The 24905-nt window shown below is 30.0% G+C and overlaps 1 protein-coding gene across 2 annotated transcripts in view; it reads left to right on the forward strand.

Moving 5' to 3' along the window:
• The first annotated feature begins 430 nt into the window (after positions 1-430).
• LOC135125140 (tyrosine-protein kinase Fer) overlaps positions 431-24905 on the forward strand; it is a 38235-nt gene continuing 13760 nt past the window's right edge. Inside the window, exon 1 of one of the 2 annotated variants that reach the window (XM_064050497.1) lies at positions 431-1078. In XM_064050497.1, coding sequence (XP_063906567.1) covers positions 692-1078 — 387 coding nt within the window. In that variant the 5' untranslated portion in view covers positions 431-691. The remainder of the gene's footprint in view (positions 1079-24905) is intronic. The other variant, XM_064050498.1, reaches the window with a different exon arrangement.

A 24905-nucleotide genomic window follows, 5' to 3' on the forward strand; every position in this document is an offset into this window, starting at 1 on the left:
ATATACTTCAAGGGCGAGAGAATTTATGTCAAAATAACCTTCCACAATTTTTTTTAACTAACTCTGTTTTTTTTTGGTAGTATCATCAAATAAAATAAAAAACTATAAATCTTGGGGAAGTTCTTACGGCGAGCATCCGTCTCAAGCCGCAAGCGTGATCCACCCAAAAAAACTGGGCTCAATTTGGTGCAAAATTGCGTTAAAATATAGCCCCGCCACTGCTAACTGGCTTCCTTTTATCTGTCGCGTCCAAACCGCTCAACTCGTGTTCGCCCTGTTCCCAAACTAAACAATTACAAGAAAATCCTCAACAAAGAAACCAGCAGCCGCTTATCTCCTCGCCCCGTCCACCCATTATTCCGCCCATCGCACACGTCACCGCCGCCAAACCCAGTCGACTTTCTATTGTTGTCTGCGTGGCCGGCACAAAGATGCCGCCCCATGTCCAGGTAGTCTCGGTTCAAAATAGCCAGCGAAACAGCGCTCGAGCCATCACCCAATCGCCAACACACCTAAGAGGTCCGCAATGTTTTGTCTAGCTCGGTAGTACCCAGTACCACGTTTCAGTGTGCGCGTCGGACACGTCGCCCAACCGCTGAACCCGTTCCAGAAGAGAACCCAAGTGCAAGTGCCGATTTTCCGCGCCAGTGCCGTCGTCACCATGTGCTAACAGTGGCATTATGTAAGCGCGATGGGTTTCTCGAGCAACTTGCAGGGGAAGAGCGCCCACGAGGCGCTCCTCTCCCGACAGGACGCCGAGCTGCGCCTCCTGGACTCCATGAAGAGGTGCATCCTGAGCAAGGTGCGCTGCGACAGGGACTACGCGGTGGCGCTGGGCTCGGTGGCCACGCAGGGCCTGAAGATGGACCGCGGCGACGAGCTGCAAGGCAGTCTGGTGGCCTCCACCTGGAAGACGATGATGGAGGAGCTGGACACCACGGGCAAGCTGATCAAGCAGAACGCGGACACGATCGAGTCCAAGCTCCTGGACACGCTGAACAGCCTGTACGCGGAGAAGAGGAAGGTGCGGAAGGCTTATCAGGAAGAGCACGCCAGGATTCTGCAGCAGTTCACACATGTGAGTGGTATTTTTGGACGCGGTGTAAATTTAGACTGGACTGAATGAGTTAATGGGTTTGGTGTTCGAGATTGGAAGTTGTGGCGACGGGGAAATGGGAAAAAACGGGAACGGCGAGGGTGATAATGATAATGATAACTCGCGTGATGACATTTTTCTGACTAACGAAAAACAGACTAAAAGTAAGGCGAGACGTGGGACGAACGATTTTTTCAATTTGGTCCAGGACGTTCACTTTTCGTGGAATATTTGCAGCCTTTTGCTTTTAGGTTTCGGTTGACCTTCACTTTGCAAATGTTGGTAGTTATGTAAGATCTAAAAAATGAGCCTGAGTCTGGTGCGCTCGATGGTGCGCTACCTTACCTTTTAATTAAACAAAAAATTCTTAAACATTTACATTAAAAATAATTGTATGGTTGCACCTTTGGGTTGCACTTGGTGCTAAAAAAGGACTAAAACGCTTGATTAAACAACATCCAGTCCATAAATGAGGATTTATCTCTTCATTGTCTTTTGGGCAAATTTTTTGGCCAAATTTCTACCGCAAAGTACCAATAGAACCACGAAAATCGACATAAGGGGTTGCCTTATTTTAAGTAATATAAACATTTCCAATTTACTTAAATTTTATAGATTTTGGGAAAGGAGACGATTTAACTTTGTACTTTCATGAACGTGACACTAATTGACAGTCATAGCTAACCTAATTTCCGTTTATTTAGCTCTGGAGATTCCACGTGCCTCCTGTCAAAAATTTTAACACTGCTGTTTTGTAATTGGTTATTTGTATATATGTAACACATTATTGCCATTTTTTTTTTGTATTGTGCACAAGATGAAATACGTCATTCTGATATTATGTATTGCGTGAGTAATATGAATTGTTAGTTAGAAAATGGTTTTGGCCTTTATGTGCTTGTATCTCTGTCTCTGTAGTGAGAGGAAGGTTAAGACACATTTCTACTTAAATAAGGATTTGCAATACTTTCCTCCTTTGATTCATGAAGATTATAAATTATAGCGGTGTTTATAGGTCACAGCAACAAATATAAAACACGCATATTTGGTACACGATGCGGATCATTTTTGTGACTAGGTCGAAAAAGTCCGAATTTACAAAAGTGTGCTTTGTAAAACTGGCTTTGTCAAAAGTTTTGGCAAGATGCGCGCGCATCCGATAAAACTAAGTTGACGGAAATTACGTAATTCCATCGTACGTTATGACAGAATTGGTCTCAGAACTATCTTATTGTGCAACGGAGTTCTTAGAATTCTTGAGGCTGCTTTGTACACAATGGAATTTATTGAAATTATTGGAATTATATTGAATTGTAAAAATCATTGTAAAAACATTACAAACTATTTTGGAACTTTTATGTTTTTATGTTGGCTGAAAATAACATAAGCATAATTTTTACTTCCCGAGCGTAAGCGAGTAGTGGCTACTTTCATGTTATCTCGACATCATCTACAAATTTTACAATAGAAAATGCTATTTAAATTTTATGAAATAACGTACTCTGAGTTTTACATTAGGCATCCAGAAAAAATCAAACTTGTAACATTTACAACTTGGCTTTGAAATCTTGTAATCCAAATTTATCCGTTTACGACCCCACCCCCTCCCCTCCCTCAAATGTATGTCATCTTACAATTTTGCCAAATAAATGTTATTTAAAATGTTAGAAAGTGGCATCGTTCTGAACTTGTGGTTTACGACTCCGTGTTGAATTTTTGTCCTAGTTATCTAGATTTTTGAAAAAAAAAATCAAAATTGTATAACGATTTTTTGTTTTTTCAATTTTTGAGCTTTTCAATTTCTCAATTTTTCATTTTATTTGAAATTTTTAATTTTTCTATTTTTTATTTTTCGATTATTTATTCAATTTCTAAATTTTTCGATTTTTCAATGTTTCAGTTTTAGGTGTTTTTAAATTTTCATTTTTTCGTTTTTCTCATTTCTTGATGTCCTGATTTTTCAGTGCTTCGTTTTCTCGACTTCTCAAATTTTCATTTTTCAGTTTTTCAATTTTTCAACTACTCGGTTTTAGATTTTTTCTTTTTCAATTCTTCCATTTTTCAAATTTTTAATTTTTGATGTTTCAATTTTTCGATATTCCAATTTTTCGATTTTACAATTTATCAAGATTTTGATGTTTCGTTTTTTGATTGATCAATTTTTCGATTTTTCGATTTTGGGCTATTTCGATATCTTGATTTTTCGAGTTCCCGAAGTTTCAATTTTTCGGCTCTGCGACTGAAAAATCAGAACATCGAAAAATATGTTCCAATTTTTCAATTTACCGATTTCCCAATTTTTCGACAGTTCAGTTTTGGGATGTTTCAGTGTCTTGATTTTTCGATTTCTCGATTCCACAATTTTATGATTTTTCAATTTTTCATTTTTAAAGTTTTAGATTTCTCGATTTCTCCACATGTCGATTTTCCGATTTTAAAAATTTTTCAACTTTTCGATTAACAATAATAATATCAATGCTATACTGACGGAAATTCCCTGAATACAATAATACATTTACATTTATTCAATTTCTCAATTTTTCAATTTTTGGCGTTTTTAAATTTTCCATTTTTCGATTTCTCGATCTCTTGATATTTCAATTTTCCGGTGTTTCCATTTCTCGGTTATTCAATTTTTCGATTCCCCAGTTTTTCAACAATTCAATTTTTGGGATTTTATGGGTTCTTAATTTTTCGATTTTTCAATTTTACGATTTTTCGATGTTCGGTTTGTCGGTTTTCCGATTTTAAATTTTTCTCAACTTCTGGATTAGTAATAATAATAATAACGCTTTATTGGTGGACATTCACTGACTACAAATACATTTATTCGATTTCTCAATTTTTCAATTTTAGGCGTTTTTAAATTTTCCATTTTTCGATTTCGATTTTTCAATGTTTGGATTTCTCGACCACTCTATTTTTCAATTTTTCAGTTCAATTTTTCGATTTTTCGACTTCATGGTTTTAGATTTTCGGTTTTTCAATTTTTGGATTTTCCCATTTCTTGATTTCTCAACTTTCCATTGTTTCGATTTCTCGACTTCTTGATTTACCCACTTTTTCAGTTTTTCAATTTTTTAATTTTTCGATTTTTCAGTTTTAAAATTTTTCAATTTTACAGTTTTCCGATTTTTCAAATTTTCGGTTTTATTCAGTTTTTAATTTTTCGGCTTTTGGCTATTTCGATGTCTTGATTTTTCAACTTTCCGACTTTCCGATTTCTCGATCCATTGATGTTTCTATTTCCCGATTTCTCAATTTTTCAATTTTAGACGTTTTAAAATTTTCCTCTTTTCGACTTTTTGATTTTTCTGTCTTTCAGTTTTTAGATTTTTCAATTTTTCGACGATTCAGTTTTTGGAATACTACAATTTCTTGAATTTTCGATTTCTCGATTCCTCAATTTTTTGATTTTTCAATTTTTCATTTTTAAAATTTTCGATTTCTCAATTTCTCGTTTTTTTTTTATTTTTTCAATTTTACGATAAATAATAATAATAATAATGCTTTATTGACGGAAATTCCCTGAATACAAATACATTTACATTTATTCTATTTCTCAATTTTTCAATTTCAGGCGTTTTTAAATATTCCATTTTCGACTTCAGTTCAATTTTTCGATTTTCCGACTTCTTGATTTAGCCACTTCTTCAGTTTTTCAATTTCTTAATTTTTCGCGTTTTCAGTTTTTAAATTTATCGATTTTACGCTTTTTCGATTTTTCAAATTTTCGGTTTTATTCAATTTTTCAATTTTATTTTATTATTATTTTTGGCATTTTTAAATTTTCCATTTTTGGACTTTTTGATTTTTCGATTTTCCCATTTCTTGATGTGTCAACTTTACATTGTCCAATTTTTTAATTTTCCGCTTTTTTTTAGTTTTTCGATTTTACAATTTATCAAGATTTCGATGTTTCGTTTTTTTTTTTTTTGATTGTTCAGTTTCCCCAATTTTTCAGTTTTTTGATTTTTTCACATTCAAAATTTTTCAATTTTTAATTGTTCGATTTCCCAACCTTTCGATTTCTCGATCTCTTGATGTTTCGATGTACCGATCTTTCAATTTTTCGGTGTTTCGATTTTTTAGCTTTTTGACTTTTCGGTTTCCCGATTCGTCAATTTTTCATTTTTTAAATTTTAAATTTTTGGATTTCTCGTTTTTTTTTATTTTCAATTTTACGTTTTTTTTTTATTTTTAATGTTTCAATTTTTCGAATTTTCGAGTTCGATTTTTTCGGTTTTTCGAATGATTTCGGTTTTTCGAATGATTTTTCAATTTTTCGATTTCTCAGTTTTTTAATATTGCGATTTTTCAATTTCAGGCGTTTTTAAATGTTCCATTTTTCGACTTCAGTTCAATTTTTCGATTTTCCGACTTCTTGGTTTTAGATTTTTCGGTTTTTCAATTTTTGGATTTTCCCATTTCTTGATTTCTAACTTTTCATTGTTTTGATTTCTCGAATTCTTGATTTAGCCACTTCTTCAGTTTTTCAATTTTTTAATTTTTCGAGTTTTCAGTTTTTAAATTTATCGATTTTACGCTTTTTCGATTTTTCAAATTATCGGTTTTATTCAATTTTTCAATTTTATTTTATTGTTATTTTTGGCATTTTTAAATTTTCCATTTTTCGACTTTTTGATTTTTCGATTTTCCCATTTCTTGATTTGTCAACTTTACATTGTCCAATTTTTTAATTTTTCGTTTTTTTTTAGTTTTTCGATTTTACAATTTATCAAGATTTCGATGTTTCGTTTTTTTTTCTTGATTGTTCAATTTCCCCAATTTTTCAGTTTTTTGATTTTTTCACATTCAAAATTTTTCAATTTTTAATTGTTCGATTTCCCAACTTTCCGATTTCTCGATCTCTTGATGTTTCGATGTACCGATGTTTAAATTTTTCGGTGTTTCGATTTTTTGGCTCTGCGACAGAAAAATTGGAACATCGAAAAATTTGTTTCGGCTTTTCAATTTTTCAATTTTCCAGTTTTTCGATTTTTTAGCTTTTTGACTTTTCGGTTTCCCGATTCGTCAATTTTTCATTTTTTAAATTTTTACTTTTTGGATTTCTCGATTTTTTTTATTTTTAATGTTTCAATTTTTCGAATTTTCGAGTTCTATTTTTTCGGTTTTTCGAATGATTTTTCAATTTTTCGATTTCTCAGTTTTTTAATATTGCAATTTTTCAATTTCAGGCGTTTTTAAATATTCCATTTTTCGACTTCAGTTCAATTTTTCGATTTTCCGACTTCTCGGTTTTTCAATTTTTGGATTTTCCCATTTCTTGATTTCTAACTTTTCATTGTTTTGATTTCTCGAATTCTTGATTTAGCCACTTCTTCAGTTTTTCAATTTCTTAATTTTTCGAGTTTTCAGTTTTTAAATTTATCGATTTTACACTTTTTCGATTTTTCAAATTTTCGGTTTTATTCAATTTTATAATTTTGTTTTATTATTATTTTAGGCATTTTTAAATTTTCCATTTTTCGACTTTTCGATTTTTCGATTTTCCCATTTCTTGATTTGTCAACTTTTCATTGTCTCAAATTCTCGACTTCTTGATTTCTCAGTTTTTCAGTTGTCCAATTTTTTAATTTTCCGTTTTTTTAGTTGTTCGATTTTACAATTTATCAAGATTTCGATGTTTCGTTTTTTTTCTTGATTGTTCGATTTCCCAACTTTTCGATTTCTCGATCTCTGGATGTTTCGATGTACCGATGTTTCAATTTTTCGGTGTTTCGATTTTTTGGCTCTGCGACAGAAAAATTGGAACATCGAAAAATTTGTTTCGGCTTTTCAATTTTTCAATTTCCCAGTTTTTCGATTTTTTTGCTTTTTGACTTTTCGGTTTCCCGATTCGTCAATTTTTCATTTTTTAAATTTAAAATTTTTGGATTTCACGGTTTTTTTGATTTTCAATTTTACGATTTTTTAATTTTTTAATATTTCAATTTTTCGAATTTTCGAGTTCGATTTTTTCGGTTTTTCGAATGATTTTTCAATTATTCGATTTCTCAGTTTTTTAATATTGCAATTTTTCAATTTCAGGCGTTTTTAAATATTCCATTTTTCGACTTCAATTCAATTTTTCGATTTTCCGACTTCTTGGTTTTAGATTTTTCGGTTTTTCAATTTTTGGATTTTCCCATTTCTTGATTTCTAACTTTTCATTGTTTTGATTTCTCGACTTCTTGATTTAGCCACTTCTTCAGTTTTTCAATTTCTTAATTCGAGTTTTCAGTTTTTAAATTTATCGATTTTACATTTTTTCGATTTTTAAAATTTTCGGTTTTATTCAATTTTTCAATTTTATTTTATTATTATTTTAGGCATTTTTAAATTTTCCATTTTTGGACTTTTTGATTTTTCGATTTTTCCATTTCTTGATTTGTCAACTTTTCATTGTCTCAAATTCTCGACTTCTTGATTTCTCAGTTTTTCAGTTGTCCAATTTTTTAATTTTCCGTTTTTTTAGTTTTTCGATTTTACAATTTATCAAGATTTCGATGTTTCGTTTTTTTTCTTGATTGTTTGATTTCCCAACTTTTCGATTTCTCGATGTCTCGATATTTCGATGTACCGATGTTTCAATTTTTCGGTGTTTCGATTTTTTGACTCTGCGACAGAAAAATTGGAGCATCGAAAAATTTGTTTCGGCTTTTCAATTTTTCAATTTCCCAGTTTTTCGATTTTGGCTTTTTGACTTTTCGGTGTCCCGATTCCTCAATTTTTCAGTTTTTAAATTTAAAATTTTTGGATTTCTCGTTTTTTTTTATTTTCAATTTTACGATTTTTTTATTTTTAATGTTTCAATTTTTCGAATTTTCGAGTCCGATTTTTTCGGTTTTTCGAATGATTTTTCAATTTTTCGATTTCTCAGTTTTTTAATATTGCAATTTTTCAATTTCAGGCGTTTTTAAATATTCCATTTTTCGACTTCAATTCAATTTTTCGATTTTCCGACTTCTTGGTTTTAGATTTTTCGGTTTTTCAATTTTTGGATTTTCCCATTTCTTGATTTCTAACTTTTCATTGTTTTGATTTCTCGACTTCTTGATTTAGCCACTTCTTCAGTTTTTCAATTTCTTAATTTTTCGAGTTTCCAGTTTTTAAATTTATCGATTTTACACTTTTTCGATTTTTCAAATTTTCGGTTTTATTCAATTTTTCAATTTTTTTTGTTACTATTTTAGGCATTTTTAAATTTTCCATTTTTCGACTTTTTGATTTTTCGATTTTCCCATTTCTTGATTTGTCAACTTTTCATTGTCTCAAATTCTCGACTTCTTGATTTCTCAGTTTTTCAGTTGTTCGATTTTCCGTTTTTTTTTTTTAGTTTTTCGGTTTTCAATTTTGAGATTTTCCCATTTCTTGATTTCTAGCTTTTCATTGTTTTGATTTCTCGAATTCTTGATTTAGCCACTTCTTCAGTTTTTCAATTTCTTAATTTTTCGAGTTTACAGTTTTTAAATTTATCGATTTTACGCTTTTTCGATTTTTCAAATTTTCGGTTTTATTCAATTTTTCAATTTTATTTTATTATTATTTTTGGCATTTTTAAATTTTCCATTTTTCGACTTTTTGATTTTTCGATTTTCCCATTTCTTGATTTGTCAACTTTACATTGTCCAATTTTTTAATTTTCCGTTTTTTTTAGTTTTTCGATTTTACAATTTATCAAGATTTCGATGTTTCGTTTTTTTTTTTTGATTGTTCAATTTCCCCAATTTTTCAGTTTTTTGATTTTTTCACATTCAAAATTTTTCAATTTTTAATTGTTCGATTTCCCAACTTTTCGATTTTTTGGCTCTGCGACAGAAAAATTGAAACATCGAAAAATTTGTTTCGACTTTTCAATTTTTCAATTTCCCAGTTTTTCGATTTTTAGCTTTTTGACTCTGCGGTTTCCCGATTCGTCAATTTTTCATTTTTTAAATTTTAAATTTTTGGATTTCTCGTTTTTTTTTATTTTCAATTTTACGATTTTTTTTTATTTTTAATATTTGAATTTTTCGAATTTTCGAGTTCGATTTTTTCGGTTTTTCGAATGATTTTTCAATTATTCGATTTCTCAATTTTTTAATATTGCAATTTTTCAATTTCAGGCGTTTTTAAATATTCCATTTTTCGACTTCAGTTCAATTTTTCGATTTTCCGACTTCTTGGTTTTAGATTTTTCGGTTTTTCAATATTTGGATTTTCCCATTTCTTGATTTCTAACTTTTCATTGTTTTGATTTCTCGACTTCTTGATTTAGCCACTTCTTCAGTTTTTCAATTTCTTAATTTTTCGAGTTCTCAGTTTTTAAATTTATCGATTTTACACTTTTTCGATTTTTCAAATTTTCGGTTTTATTCAATTTTTCAATTTTATTTTATTATTATTTTAGGCATTTTTAAATTTTCCATTTTTCGGCTTTTTGATTTTTCGATTTTCCCATTTCTTGATTTGTCAACTTTACATTGTCCAATTTTTTAATTTTCCGTTTTTTTTTTAGTTTTTCGATTTTACAATTTATCAAGATTTCGATGTTTCGTTTTTTTTCTTGATTGTTCGATTTCCCAACTTTTCGATTTTTCGATCTCTCGATGTACCGATGTTTCAATTTTTCGGTGTTTCGATTTTTTGGCTCTGCGACAGAAAAATTGGAACATCGAAAAATTTGTTTCGACTTTTCAATTTTTCAATGTCCCAGTTTTTCGATTTTTAGCTTTTTGACTTTTCTGTGTCCCGACTCCCGATTCCTCAATTTTTCATTTTGAAATTTAAAATTTTTGGATTTCTCGTTTTTTTTTATTTTCAATTTTACGATTTTTTTTTTATTTTTAATATTTGAATTTTTCGAATTTTCGAGTTCGATTTTTTCGGTTTTTCGAATGATTTTTCAATTATTCGATTTCTCAGTTTTTTAATATTGCAATTTTGAGAATTTTTTAATTTTTGGATTTTTTAAATGTTAGATCTTTAGATATTTCAATTTTTCTAAGTATTTCGATTTTTCGGTTTTTAAAATTTTAATTTATCAGTGTTTCGACTTTTCCATTGTTCAATTTCCGGATTCTTACTTTAAAATTTTTCGATTTCTTAATTTTTCATCATTTTTATTTTGGGAATTTTTCAATTTTTATCTATGTATTTTAAGTTTTCAGTTTTTGAAATGTTACATTTTTCATTTATGATGTTTCGATTGCTGGCTGGATATTCCGACTTTTCGGATTTTGATTTCAATTTAAAAAAAAAAATCGGTATTCCTGTTTCAATTTTTTTTTTTGTAATTTTAATAATTTGTTGTCTCCAAATATCCTTCGACTAATTTTTTTTTGTACAAACGCAACAGCTGAGCGGAGAGATAAGATCATTTATAAAGTAGTTTAAAATCAGCAGACTGCGAACGGAGCTTTGATGTAATCGCAAGAAAGTGAGTGTCGAAGATTTTGTAAAGTTAAATACCAAAGATCATAGTTAGATAATAAGTATGTTAGCAATCTGCCCCATAACACAGTCAACGAACGATAGACAGACAGGCACACGGAAACCGGAAACCCGCGTTTTTATATTTATGTACTAACGCGCCAAGAACACACAAAAATCGACATTAAAACCCACCCAATGATTAAATCTGCATTGCAACTCAGTGTTTCCACCATGGAACACACATTTGCCATTTCCGTTCTTTGTTGTTGATGTACCTTAATAGTTCGTGTCAGGTTTATTCTAGCGTCATCTTCCACCACAAATACGACATTTGCATACCGAAATTAGATTCCGATCATGTTATAAAAGTAACTGAAAACTCGTAACTTCATTCAGTTAAGATTCTGCATTTAAGTTACTCATCATTTATTTCCTGTTTGTTCGACACAGTGTTACTCATGGAACGAAGACCGGCTTCGGTCGACTCCGATGATTCGAAATATGTGTCATGTATCATTTTTCAAAAATTAACTTCTGGAATTCAATTTAAGTGTCAAGTCTGTCTTCAAGACAACTAAATACAGGTGTCTTTAGTGTTTTCTGATTATGACGTAGTATTGTTACATAATTTAGAGTAGAAATAGAGTCGTGTTCATTACACATCGATTGTACGAATAGCAAAAATTTGGAACAAAACCGTCCTTCTGCGCGCAAACGTGGAACCTTGAACCTGTTAATTTATCGCTAGAGTTAGGTAAATGACGTGCTGATGGCATATCGCCACAAACATTCGAAAAATACCAATTTAAATACAATTTATTTTAATTTGCTTTCAGCAAAGAAGCGCATATTTAAAATCCTTACGTCATGCCAGGCATAATCAATATTGTTTAAAATATCGTAACTGGATTCATTCTCACCCACCTCTTTGAATCTCTCAATTTTGGGTCTTCGGGTACGCCACACAGTAAGACACAGATCCTTTTGTTGTTGCGAGAGTTCGCTCCGGTAACTGCAGGCCTTGACTTTTGTTAGTCGGGAGATCAATTTATCCAACCTGCCTCTGTCTCTTCAACAGGTAGATTCTATTTATAAAAAGGTTCGCCATAGTAAATTTTATAATGTTTATCCGTCTGCGGTGTCTAATTCGGTGTTGTTGAACATCTACCTGACTGTAATGTGTAATAAGGAAAAAACTTATTTACATGGAAGAGAGCCAGTGGCGTAGCGGTTTTTGTTCGAGATTTGCTGCTTTAGCAATTGTAGAGGAGACGATTGACGCCACTACTCAACCTCCATAAAGAAGTCAATTGGATCAATTAAGCTTTGTGCTGTTTAATAACTAGACTTAACTGCTGCACCGAAATTAGGCTGCACTGGTTATTTTCGCCCTGGTGGCTCATTCACCAGATTCGTCGATTCGGGATTTGCTGGAAACAAGACAATGACAAAATAGAAAAGTAAAGTAATCCAAAAGCTATAAGGTTAAATGGCCATTGAGTCGAAGTTAAGGGGACTCGCTAGACGAGGTATAACATTTTTTTGGTTTTTTAGAGCGCAGAGACCAGTTCAATCGATTAAAAAAATATGGCTGAGAAATATCGTACAAAAAGCACCATTGTATGTTTTCTTTTCAAGTTTTTTGACTCATAACCATCTTAGAATCGCTTGAAAATTTGCACATGGATAAACATCACTTTTTACAGGCCGCATAGTCATTAAATGTTTGTTAGTGGTACAATTTGTTTAAATAATAATGTGTTTTTTAAAATCAAAATATACCACAAATTAATACAAAATACGTCGAATAATTTTAACAGGAATATCAGAGGAAAATTAATGATCTATTGGTTAGCAGAGTTTTTAACAAAAACTAACAATTATTGAAAAAAATGGGTATCAATTCGACAGATTTTGAGCCGTTAGTTCAGTTATCCCAGAAAGGAGGTGTTTTAAAAAGCCCTACGCCCAGTAACTTCTCCCTTCATTGTTTACTCGAAAAAAGTGCTCGTATAAGTTTTCATTCGCCGAGAGATCATTTTCAAAATATATTTATAATAAAAATATGCAAGTCTTGGTGATGAAAAATGTACTCCTAATAAATTATTAAAGTACATAAAAAAAATAGAAACAAATTTTATTTATTTAAAAAAAATCTCTGGCAAAGGCAGGTTCCTCTTTCTTCTTGAATCAATTATTTCAAGTAAAATCTGCCTAGTTTATTATTATTATATTTTTACATATTTGTTCTGAATAAATCCTATCTAAAATGTACAAAATATGATCAGTCTCTTCTTGTAATTTATCATTCCATTCATATTTTTTGGATTTGGATATATACGGTGACTCAAAAATTGTAATAAATGCGCAAATTTATTTTATTAATTTAATCAGGAACTACAAAACCGAATGCTTGGAAATCTATGTTATATGCAAAACCGAATACTCTGAAATTTTGTAGACCTTTTAAACTTATCGTAACCGTGCTAAATTTTTCAACAAAATATATCTATTTATCCCCTCCCCAAAAATTGATAGCGTAATCTCAAAATTTTGCCTGTTAAATTAATTTTTTATTATATTACATGTTATTATAAAAAAATTTCGCAATATTAAATCTTATAATTTTTTGAAAAAGCTGGCTTTGTTGTATTGTACTTCAGGGACGAGAGAAGTTCTGTTTAGATAACTTTAGAGTAATTTTCCGGTTTTTGATTTTTCAGTTTTATATTTTTACAACTTTTCAGTTTCTCAGTTATCCGGTTTTTAATAAATGAATTTTTCGATTCAGATTTTTCAATTTTTGATTTTAGTTATCATATTTTCCAAGTTCTTGATTTTTCAACTTAATGGTGCTCAACTTTACGATTTTTTAATTTTTCGATTTTAGCATCATTCGATTTTTCCATTTTAACATTAATTTTTTCCTTCTAATCCTTCTATCAATTATTGAATTTTTAATTTCTCAATTATCCGAATTTTATTGTTTCGATTTTTCAATTTTGATTTTAGGTTTTTCGAAATATCAATTTCCAATTTTTTAACTTTTTGATTTTTCAGTTTCATGATTTCGAAATTTTTCGATTTTTAAATTGTTCGATTTTCAATTTTATATTTTTGCTTTTTCAAATTTACAATTTAATAATTTTGCAAAATTTCGATTTTTAGTTTTCTAGTTTTAGATTTTGCAGTTTCATAATTTCAATTTTTAAATTTTCTGTTTCTATTTTACAATGATCTGATTTTTCAGTTTTTCGATTTCAAAATTGTTCGATTTTCAAGTTTATATTTTTGCAGTTTTCAGATTTACAGTTTTATAATTTTGCTTTTTTATATTTTTGAGTTTTATATTTTACAATTTTTCTATTTGTCATCTGTTCTTTTTTTAACGAAACAATTTTTCCATTTTCCAAGTTATAATTTAATTCGGTTTTTTTTTGGGGGACGATTTTTCAGTTTTGGTTTTTCGATTACTGGAATTTCATTGTTTTGATTTTCAAATTTTTTAATTTTTAATGTTCGATATTTTTGATTTCCCATTTTCCAAGTTCTTAAATTTCCTATTTCTCAATTTTGCAATTTTTCGATTTTTCAATTTTAAAATTATATATATGGTGGTTCAGTTTGGTAATTTTGCATATTTTTCATTTTTCAATTGTTAGATTTTTTAATTTGATAATTTGTCAATTTTTCATTTTTACAGTTTAATTTTTTGATTTCCAATTGCTAGAGTTTACAGTTGTTATCCAATTTTTCAATTTTGTCATTTTACAATTTTTTGATTTTTAATTGTTGAAAATTTCGGTTTTAATTTTTCAAGTTTTTGATCGTTCAGTATAATTCTTTTACAATTTTTTCATTTCTCAATTTTTATTTCTCTATTACCCGAATTTAGTGTTTCAATTTTCTAATTTTTCAAAATTTCCATATTTAATTTTTCAAGTTTTCGATTTTTCAATTTCATAGTTTCACAATTTTTCGATTTTTAAATTTTGTTACTCAATTTTTCAATGTTCAGTGTTATAATTAAATTTTGCGATTTTTTATCCAGTTTTTCGGTGTTGTAATGTAGTAATTTTTTTGATTTTTGAGTTTCTATTTTAACAGTTTTTCTAATGAAACAATTTTTCAATTTTCCAGGTTATAATTCTTCGGTGTTTTTTCATTGTTCCATTTATTTAAATTTTAATTTCTGAATTATCCCAATTTCATTGGTTTGATTTTTAGATTTTTAACTTTGTAATTTCAAGTTTTTAATTTTTCAATGTCGTAATTTCGCAATTTTTCGATTTTTAAATTGTTCCACTTTCAATATATTTCTGCAACTTTTCAGATTTACAGTTTAATAATTTTTCAATTTTACAATTATCCAATTTTTCAGTGTTGTAATTTTTTAGTTTTTTTGATTTTTGAGTTTATATTTTTACAGTTTTTCTATTTCTAAATTGTGCTGTTTTTAATGAAACAATTTTTCAATTTTCCGAGTTTTGATTCTGTTTTTTTTTCGTTTTTCCGTTTATTTAAATTTTTATTTTTTCGATTTTCAATTTTATATTTTTACAATTTTTCGATTTTTCAATAGTACGAACTTCATTGTCTCGATTTTCCAAATTTTTGATTTTTCAATGTCATTATTTCACAGTTTTTCAATTTGACAATTATCCAATTTTTGTATTTTTTTTTTTATTTTTGAGTTTATATTACAGTTTTTCTGTTTCTTAATTGTCTTGTTTTTATGTCATGTTTTTAATGGAACAATTTTTCAATTTTTCGGGTTATAATTCTTCGTGTTTTTTTTAATTTTTCCATTTATTTAAATGTTGATCTCCCAATTATCCGAATTTTATTGGTTCGATCTTTTATTTTTCGATTTTTAAACTTCGTAACTTTTCAATTTTCGATTTTAAATTTTTTTGATTTTCAATACTATATTTTTACTAGGGATGTACCGACTGTGGGTCTGGCCGACTAACCGTCTAGCCGATTGTTCGGCCAGTAAAAACCGACTAGTCGGCCGACTGTTCGGCTTTGCTAAAACGGGTTTATAAATGCGACATACAGTGTTTTTTTTTCATTTCTTTGACTACCGTAAAAATTTGTTTTATTTCAATAAAAGGAATAACTAAAGTTCTTTTGTTTTCCAAAAAATATATTAAATTTGTTTGGATAATTTTAACATTTAATTTTTCTGTAATAACTCAATACAAAAATAAGGAATAACACAATTTAGGGCCAGTTCATACAATATTTTAACTGAGATTAAGTTGATCGCGCATTTAACAAGGCCATTAGCGATGTCTGATTGGCGTAGAGTCGGTCACATGGTACTTTAACGTGGTGTTAAAAAGTAAATCGCAATTAAATATTTAATTGAGGTGCTGTAAACCAGGTTTAATCGTTTTATATACTATTTCAATTTTAATAAAAAAGAGCCGACCGATCGGCTGTTTAGCCGACCAGTCGCCGACTGCCAGCCGACCATGAAAAACGGCCGAATGGTCGGCATATCCGACTAATATAGTCGGTACATCCCTAAAATCTAATGTGAAAAAAAAACATAATAGGCATGCAGTCGTCACGTTTCCGATAGCGAGGGAAGTACTGTCTAAACTCTTTAGACCGATTTTTTTGATTTTCCCATTTCTCCATTTCTCAATTTTTCAATGTTTCAGTTTGGGATTTTTTCACTGTTTCGATTCTTTAATTTTCCTTCCAATTTTAGCTTTTTCAGTATTTCAGCTTTGGAATTTTGCAATATTTCGTTTCTTCAATTTTTCAAATTTTTGATATTGTGTTTTCTCGGTTTTTAAATTTTTCGATATTTTAATTTTTCAGTTTTTAAAGTTTTAGGTTTTTAGATTTCTCACTATCTCGACTTTTCGATTTTTCAGTTCCATGATTTTTCAATTTGTCGAATTTTTAAATTTTAGATTTTTTGTTTTCTGTGATGTTTTGAGTTCTCGATCATTCGATTTTCTGAGCTTCAGGCTTGGATTTTTTTTGTTTGTTCAATTCTTGGATTTTCAAAATTTTTGTTTTTTAAATTTTCCTATTTATCAACTTACTGGGATTTCAATGTTTTGATTTTTTGATTGTTCAATTTCTCGATTTTCTGAATTTTTAGTTTTTGATACGATTTTTTTTTCAAAAATTTTCAGTTTTTCAATTTATTAACTTTACGATACTTCAGTTTTGCTCGATTCGATTTCTCAATTTTTCGATATATTACTGTTGGGATTTTTCAATTTATCAATTCTTCGATTTCTCGATTGTTCATATTTTCGGTTTCTCGAATTTCTTCATTTTTCGATTTCTCAATTTTCCGATGTTTCAGTTTTACGCTTTTTAATTTTTTTTATTTTTCAGTTTTCAATTTTTGACGTTTCTAAATTTTTCGGTTTCTCAATTTGTCGATTAACTGATTTTTTGATTTTCCCATTTCTCTATTTCTCGATTTTTCAATTTTTCCTTCAATTGTGATTTTTCAATTTTTCGATTTCTGAATTTTTCAATGTTTCAGTTTTGGATTTTTTCACTTTTCCGATTCTTCAATTTGAAAACGAAAACCAGAAATAACTTCCGGAGGTCTGAATCTGCGAAAAAACCTCTTCAGTTTATTTTAGAAAGTCGTAGAAAAAGTCAAAAATTGAAAAATTCAGGTGTTTGGAAAAGTTGTCTAAAACAAATCGACGTGGTGATTCGAAAAATGCAGTATGTTTATGGTTTCGAATCAAGATTTTAGAAATATTTAGTTTAAAAATAAAATTTTCAAATTGCCAAATTTTATATTGACGATTTCGGAAAAATGCTACGAATATTTCAAAAATAACTACTAGATTCTGGGATATAGAAGTCGATGTACTGATTCGAAAAATAAATAGTGCTTATGACCACTGAGTAAGATTTTTAAAATATTCCCTTTGAACATCTAATTTTTAAAATTCTAAAACCGTCAAACTTTATATTATATATTTTGGAAAAATGCTTTAAATTTAGAAGAAATGAAACGCAGATTTACTTCTGGGAATCAAAATCTACAAAAAAATCTCTTCAAGTACGTAATTTTCAAAAGTAGAAAATTAAAAAAATAAGTTTTTTGGGAAAGTTGTCTGAAAATACACAAACAATACTCTGACATTGATGACGACTTGCTATATTCGAAAAATATAGCGTGTTTATGGTTCCGAAGCAAGATTTTCAAAATTCTGTCTGAGAAACAAAATTTTTCAAAATTCTGAAAGTTGCTAAATTTTATATTGGCGATTTTAGAAAAATGGTTAGAATATTCGAAGGAATCCGAAAATAACCTCAAGTGATTTTCGAAGGTGGTTGAAAAAAGATGTAAAACTGAAAAATTGAGCTTTTAGCGAAATTGGCCGAATCCAAAAAAAAAATCCAGATAAATGATCTCCATAAACTGAGCTGACCAAAATTGTAGGTGAATGTCGAAATAGTAAGTCGGTTTTGAAAAAAAATCCAAAGTCGATCCAGAAAGTGGTTTTAGAAATATTCGGTTTCGAAGGTAAGTTTTTCCGGATCCCAAAAAATGCTCTATTCCCAGTTTTATTTTGACGATTTTGGCAAATTGTTAGAAATTTTTGAAGAACTAAAAACAAAAATCATTGATCCGAAAAATATAGCATGTTTATGGTTCCGAAGCAATATTTTCAAAATTCTGTCTGAAAAACACAATTTTTCAAAATTCTAAAAGTTACCAAATTTTATAATGGCGATTTTGGAAAAATAATAGGAATATTCCAAGAAATGCATCCGAATAACCTCAGGTAATTTTCGGAGGTGGTTAAAAAAAGATCTAAAATCGAAAAATTGAACTCTTTGGAAAAATTGTCTAAAAGTTCACAAAAAATCTAGAAAATTGATCTCGACGTGGTGATTCGAAAAATATAGTGTGTTTATAATTTCAAAGCAAGATTTTCGATATATATATGAGGTTTGAAAAACAAAATTTCAAATTTGCCAAATTTTACATTGACGATTTCGGAAAAATGTTACAAAAATACTCCAAAAATAAATTTTGGAGGTCTGGCCATTTTTGAGGCAGTTGAAAAAAGGTCGACAATTGAAGAAATGAGCTTTTGGCAAACTTGGCTAAATCCAAAAAAAAACACACAGGTTATTTCGATGAACTGAGCCAAAAAATGTTGTTTAGTTTTTCAAGATTTCAGTTTTGAATTCTTTCACTTTTTCGATTTTTCAATTTTCCTTCCATTTTTCAGTTTTTCAGTATTTCAGTTCTGGAATTTTGCAATGTTTCGGTTCTTCAATTTTTCAATTTTTCCATTTTTGGATGTTTCGATTTCTCGGTTTTTCAATTTTTCGATAGGTATTTTAATTTGTCAATTTTTAAGTTCTAGATTTTCCGTTAATTTTTTTGTTTTCCTTGATGTTTTGATTTGTCGATTATTCGATTTTTCAAGTTCTCGGTTTAGATTTTTTGGTTTTCCAATTCTTGGATTTTTAAATTGTTTAATTTTTAGATTGTTCAATTTCTCGATTTTTAGATTTTTCAATTTTTCGGTTTACCGATTTTTTTTTCATTTAAAATGTTTCAATTTTTTAATTATTAACTTTTCGATTTTTCAATTTTGGTCTAATTTGATTTCTTAATTTTTTTATTTTTTTACTCCTCTACTGTTGATGTTTTGATTTTTCGACTTTTTGGCTTTTCGAAATGGAAAAATGGGGAAATTAAACAATAAAAAAAATGAAACATGGAAATCTTGATAAATTGTAAAATTGAAAATTTGAAAAACCGAAAAACAGCAAAATTAAAAAATTTAAAAATCGAAGAATCGACTCTAAAACCGAGTAGTCGAAAATCGAAAATTTAAAAATTGAAAAACTTAAAAATTCTCAAAATTGGAATGTTGAAAAATTGAGAAATAGAATAAAAGTATTGTAATTGTATTTGTATTTAGGGAATTTCCGTCAATTCTTGATTGTAAATTCCAAAAAATGAAAAATCGAAAAACTGTAAAATCCAAAAATTTAAAAACTGAAAAATTGAAAAATTAAAAAATTAAAAAACTGAGAATCGAGAAGTCGAGAAATCGAAACAATAACATGTTGAGAAATTAAGAAATGGGAAAATCCAAAAAATCTAGAATCGAGAAGTCGAAAAATTAAAGAACTGACAAAGGTGAATAATTGAAAAATCGAGAATTCGAGAAATCGAAACATTGAAAAATCGAGAAATCAAGAAATGGGCAAAACGATAAATCAAAAAGTCGAAAAGTGGGAAAAATTGAAAGATCGAAAAATTGAAGAATCGAGAAATCGAAAAATCAAGAAACGGAAAAATCCCAAAACTGAAGTGTCGAAAAATTGAAAAATCGGACCATATTTTTCGATGTTCCGATTTTTCAGCCACAGAGCCAAAAAATCGAATGAATAATCGAGAAATCGAAACACCGATAAATTGAAACATACGGAAAACGAAACATCGAGAGGTCATGAAATCAAAAAGTCGGAAAAATTAAAAATTTAAAATGTAAAAAAATCGAAATGGGGAAATTAAACAATAAAAAAAGAAACATCGAAATCTTGATAAATTGTAAAATCGAAAATTTGAAAAACCGAAAAACAGTAAAATTAAAAATTTGAAAAACTTAAAAATTCTCAAAATTGGAATGTTGAAAAATTGAGAAATAGAATAAAAGTATTGTAATTGTATTTGTATTTAGGGAATTTCCGTCAATTCTTGATTGTAAATTCCAAAAAATGAAAAATCGAAAAACTGTAAAATCCAAAAATTTAAAAACTGAAAAATTGAAAAATTAAAAAATTAAAAAACTAAGAATCGAGAAGTCGAGAAATCGAAACAATAACAAGTTGAGAAATTAAGAAATGGGAAAATCCAAAAAATCTAAAACCGAGAAGTCGAAAAATTAAAGAAATGACAAAGGTGAATAATTGAAAAATCGAGAGGCCGAGAAATCGAAACATTGAAAAATCGAGAAATCAAGAAATGGGAAAAACGAAAAATGAAGAAGTCGAAAAATGGAAAATTTAAAAACGCCTAAAATTGAAAACTTGAGAAATCGAATAAATGTATTATACCTAATTGTACATATACTCAGGAAATTTTCGTCAATAAAGCATTATTATTACTATTAACAATCGATAGATTGAAAAATTTTTTAAACCGGAAAACTGACAAGTAGAGAAACCTAACATCAAAAATCGTAAAACTGAAAAATCAAAAAAAAAACGAAACATCAAAATAAAAATTTAATGCGTAAAAAAATCGAAAAATTGAAAAATTGAGAAATTTGGGAAAATAAACAATAAAAAAAACGGAACATCAAATAAACTATAAAATCGAAAATTTGAAAAATCGAAAAACAGTAAAATCAAAAAATTAAAAAATTTTAAAAATCGAAGAATCGACTCTAAAACCGAGTAGTCGAAAAATCGGAAATTTAAAAAATTGAAAAACTGAAATATTGAGAAGTCAAGAAGTCAAGAAATCGAAACTATTAAAAAATGAGAAATGAAGAAATGGGAAAATCCAAAAATTGAAAAATCGAGAAGGCGAGAAATCGAAACATTGAAAAATTGAGAAATCAATTTTGCCAAATGACATACCCTCTAAGAAAATGAAGGGTAGAGCGTATAATATTTGGCAAAATCTGTCTTATCTTGGCAAGTATTGGCCCCACCCACCCACCCTTTATTTTCTTCGAGGGTATTTGCCAAAATCAGTCTTACCTTAGCAAGTGGTAGCCCCGCCCACCCGCCCCCTATTTTCTCACAGGATATGTCATTTGCCAAAATAAGACTTACCTTAGCAAGTATTAGCCCCGCCCATCCGTTCTTTATTTTCTCAGAGGGTAGTACTTGCTAAGATAAGTCTGTTTTTAGCAAATGACATACCCTCTAAGAAAAGAGAGGGAGGGTGGGACTAGTTCCTACTAAGATAAGAGTGATTTTGGCAAATGACAGACCCTCTAAGAAAAGAGAGGGTGGGTGGGCGGGGCCAGCACCTGCCAAGATAAAACTGACTTTGTCAAATGTCGTACCCTCTAAGAAAATAGAGGGCGGGTGGGCGGGGATAAGTTAATAGATAAATCATTAATCAAAGTTGATCCATTTATCCCCTGCCAAAAATTATGACATCATCCTAAAATATGATGGATTTATTTCTGGGACTAGGCTAGAAAATATTGTAGAGGTTTATATTTTTGTGGAAAAATCTAAGATTTGAGAAAACTAGAAGCGTAAAATATATAACATTCTAGAAGGATTTTTATGGAAAAAAAGCTATATTTATAACACAATTTTGGACTTTTGAAGTGGAACAGTATATAAACTCCAAAATTAGAGATCTCAAAATCTAAATTTATTTTTAAAAACTTTTTAAACGTTTTAATGTTGCAAACAACATTTTTAAGCGACAATTATTACTTGGCAAAATTATAGAAATGACGTCATTGTGTGCAAAATTTCAGAGTGATCGAGTGTAGCTAAAAATATTACTTACTTAATAAAGTCGTGATAGACGGAAACGACAGACCTACTTTTGCATAACTAGGAGCTATAAAACATCGAGAAAACATGAACTTAACCATTCATCAAATAGACCTTATTTTATAACCATAACTTACACTCAAAATTAGAAAATTAATTAATTTTCGATAAAACTGCTTGTGGTTTACAATTTTTATGAAAATGTGTTTCTATCGCGTGATTAGAAATGAATGAGTCTAGTCTGTTGGTAGTACTTTGTGAACGAAAACATGAACTTTTCTTGTGTTTATGTTGGCATAACGGAAGGACTTGTGTGACAGACATGTCAATCGTGACATGCAATAAATTTAGGTTATGTTTTGGCTAAAAAAATGTCAACAAGCTGTCAATCTTGACAGCTAACGACCGGAAATTATAGAAAACATGAAACCAATTTCAACTAAAAATCCAGAATTGCCATATTATAGGTTTTCGTAATGTTCGTTTAAAACGAACTTACAAGAAATCATTGGCGAGACATATCAACCTGTTCTTAGCTAAAAAATCGAATATAAGCTATTATATTCCAGATACTTTCACCACGTATATGTATGTACTTCGTACTACTACACAACAAAACTTCAAAGTAAACAACTTTTGAAATTTCATTTTCACTAGATGATGATGAGTAATATTTTCCTAGTTGGCACGTTTAGGTAAAGTGAAAACGTCTAGGAGCATCACAACTTGAATAACTTCAAGGTGAATACTCAAACTAAGTTTTATTAAGACAACTTTTTTCTATAATTTTATATGTTTTTTTAAATTCCGGGAGTCTTTTAATTATGTATCTACTTTTGTCATCAAACACGAGTTCTATTAATGTAATAATCACTTTTCTATAAATATTGACTCAAATTAAACATCTCTTTAGGTTTTATCAGACGTTTAAGACAGAAAAATATTCCTAAGAGGCTTAAAGATTTAAATAACTTAATATTGTCTCGATTCGAAGAAAAAACCTGGCGCCTCTTTCCGACTCCAACTTTTAGCTCTAATTTGCATATAATAACGTTCTTCTTAGTACTGGTACAATTCGGCCGCGTTTCTTTTGCATTGTGGTTTGGCCAAGCCACGTCCAACACACAATTTCGTCACAATTTGGTCACCACCTTCCATTGTTTGGTAATGTCTCAAAAGCGCCTCCAGCAGTCGAAAAACTCCAAGATTTATAGTCAAATTTTCGCGCCCATTCGCAGGCAATTAGCGCGTCAATGATGGCTACCACTTCCTGAAATTTCTATAAATATGTATAGATTCTCGTATTGATAGCCTGTGGGAAAACCGCCAAATTAGAATATGTGTAGGTTTCCGAGGCGAATAATAATGTCAATGCCATTTTCTCGAGGTACCACATGGTACCATCGGGACGATTCAGTTTCGTCGCCATTATGCGATGCTTGAAAGTCATCAGGTGAATTTTGACCTCGATCTCGAGCCAGACGAGGAGCCTTTAGGCGGAATTCTGCTAACCTCCTTAGCAGCTCCGGTTAAGAATGAACCCTTCTCTGGTTGAATTTGAATTGGGTTCAGGTGGTACTTTTTGTGCGAGGAAATGTCAAGCGAGTGTGCATTTCCGGTTGTGCAATGTCCGCACTACCTGTGGTACATACGTTGTAGAGTAAGTACCGATGTACCATCGAGCGGATGGTGCCTCTGCATGGCTAAGTGTATTACTGAGGTTCATTGACTCTCCGAAGACACTCCGATGTCCAGTTTTCAATGAAGGTGATTGCCCGTTGTGTTGTCCCTGTTCAGCTCAGCTGTACTTTGTACTACATACGACACTTCTTGCCATGCTTCAGCGATTCCGCCGCAACTTGTCTTGTTTTCAATGTGTACAGCGCATACCTACCTACATTATCATATCTACAAACACGTGTGAGCTTAACTGCTTTACTACTTGCCATTACATTCTATAACTGTACCGTAACACACTCACACAGCACCGCACTTGGAAATTGTAATTCTGCAAGGAAGGATGGCAAGAATGCAGGACTTGACGCTCCTGCTGTATAAGTGGTACATTTCCGGAGGTAATTGGGGTAATGAGGAACATCAGCTTCATTTACAGGACGATGTAGATTCTTATCTGCTTCCACGACGATAAGTGATTTTTTATTCATAACCTCTAAAAATTGATGACGTCACTTCAAAATCTTGTCTACTAAATTTCATTTGACATGTGTAGACACACTTGTTTGTGTGTTCTTTAGGAAAAAATCCAAAATTGTACAATTAGCAAAGTACTTACATAATACTACATAGTACTACAAGTTTGTGGAATATTTATGAAATTGTTTTTTTTCTCAGATTTTTATGTTGACTAGTTTCTGACTTTCAACGTCAATATCATTTTTATAAAGGGTACTGTAGGCTAAACATAATGTCATCGAAAATTCTATTTTTACTTTCGAGTGTAAACTACTTAAATTTTATTTTTTACCTTGGACGTTTAAAAACTCTAAAAAAAATATTATAGCTCAAAAATAATAACATTCCAAGGTTATCGCAAACACTGTAAATCCTTTGAAAATTTTTGTTTATCTCATCCAGAAACTTGATGAAAAATGCAAAATATTGGGGCTCTTGTTGGATTATTTTTGAAAGAATGTGAAATAATATTGGGTATCCTGGTGTTTTTTCGTGAAGGCTTGTAGTGCTTGGTTTTTCAAAGAATTAAAAAAAAATGTTGGATCTCATCGTTTTTGGTTTTTCAAAGAGATTAAGAAACCTGGGGCCCCTGGTATTTGTAAATTGAAAGAATCTTAGGTTCCTGGTGTTTCTTATTTTCAAATAATTCTTAAAAACCTTGAACGCACCTGGTATTTTGAAAGAATTTAAAAATAGCTTCTCGTTTTTG

Source organism: Zophobas morio, unplaced genomic scaffold (assembly GCF_036711695.1).
Source record: "Zophobas morio isolate AGI-343-1 ecotype UQ-CSIRO unplaced genomic scaffold, CSIRO_AGI_Zmor_V1 ptg000008l, whole genome shotgun sequence".
Classification (NCBI taxonomy): domain Eukaryota; kingdom Metazoa; phylum Arthropoda; class Insecta; order Coleoptera; family Tenebrionidae; genus Zophobas; species Zophobas morio.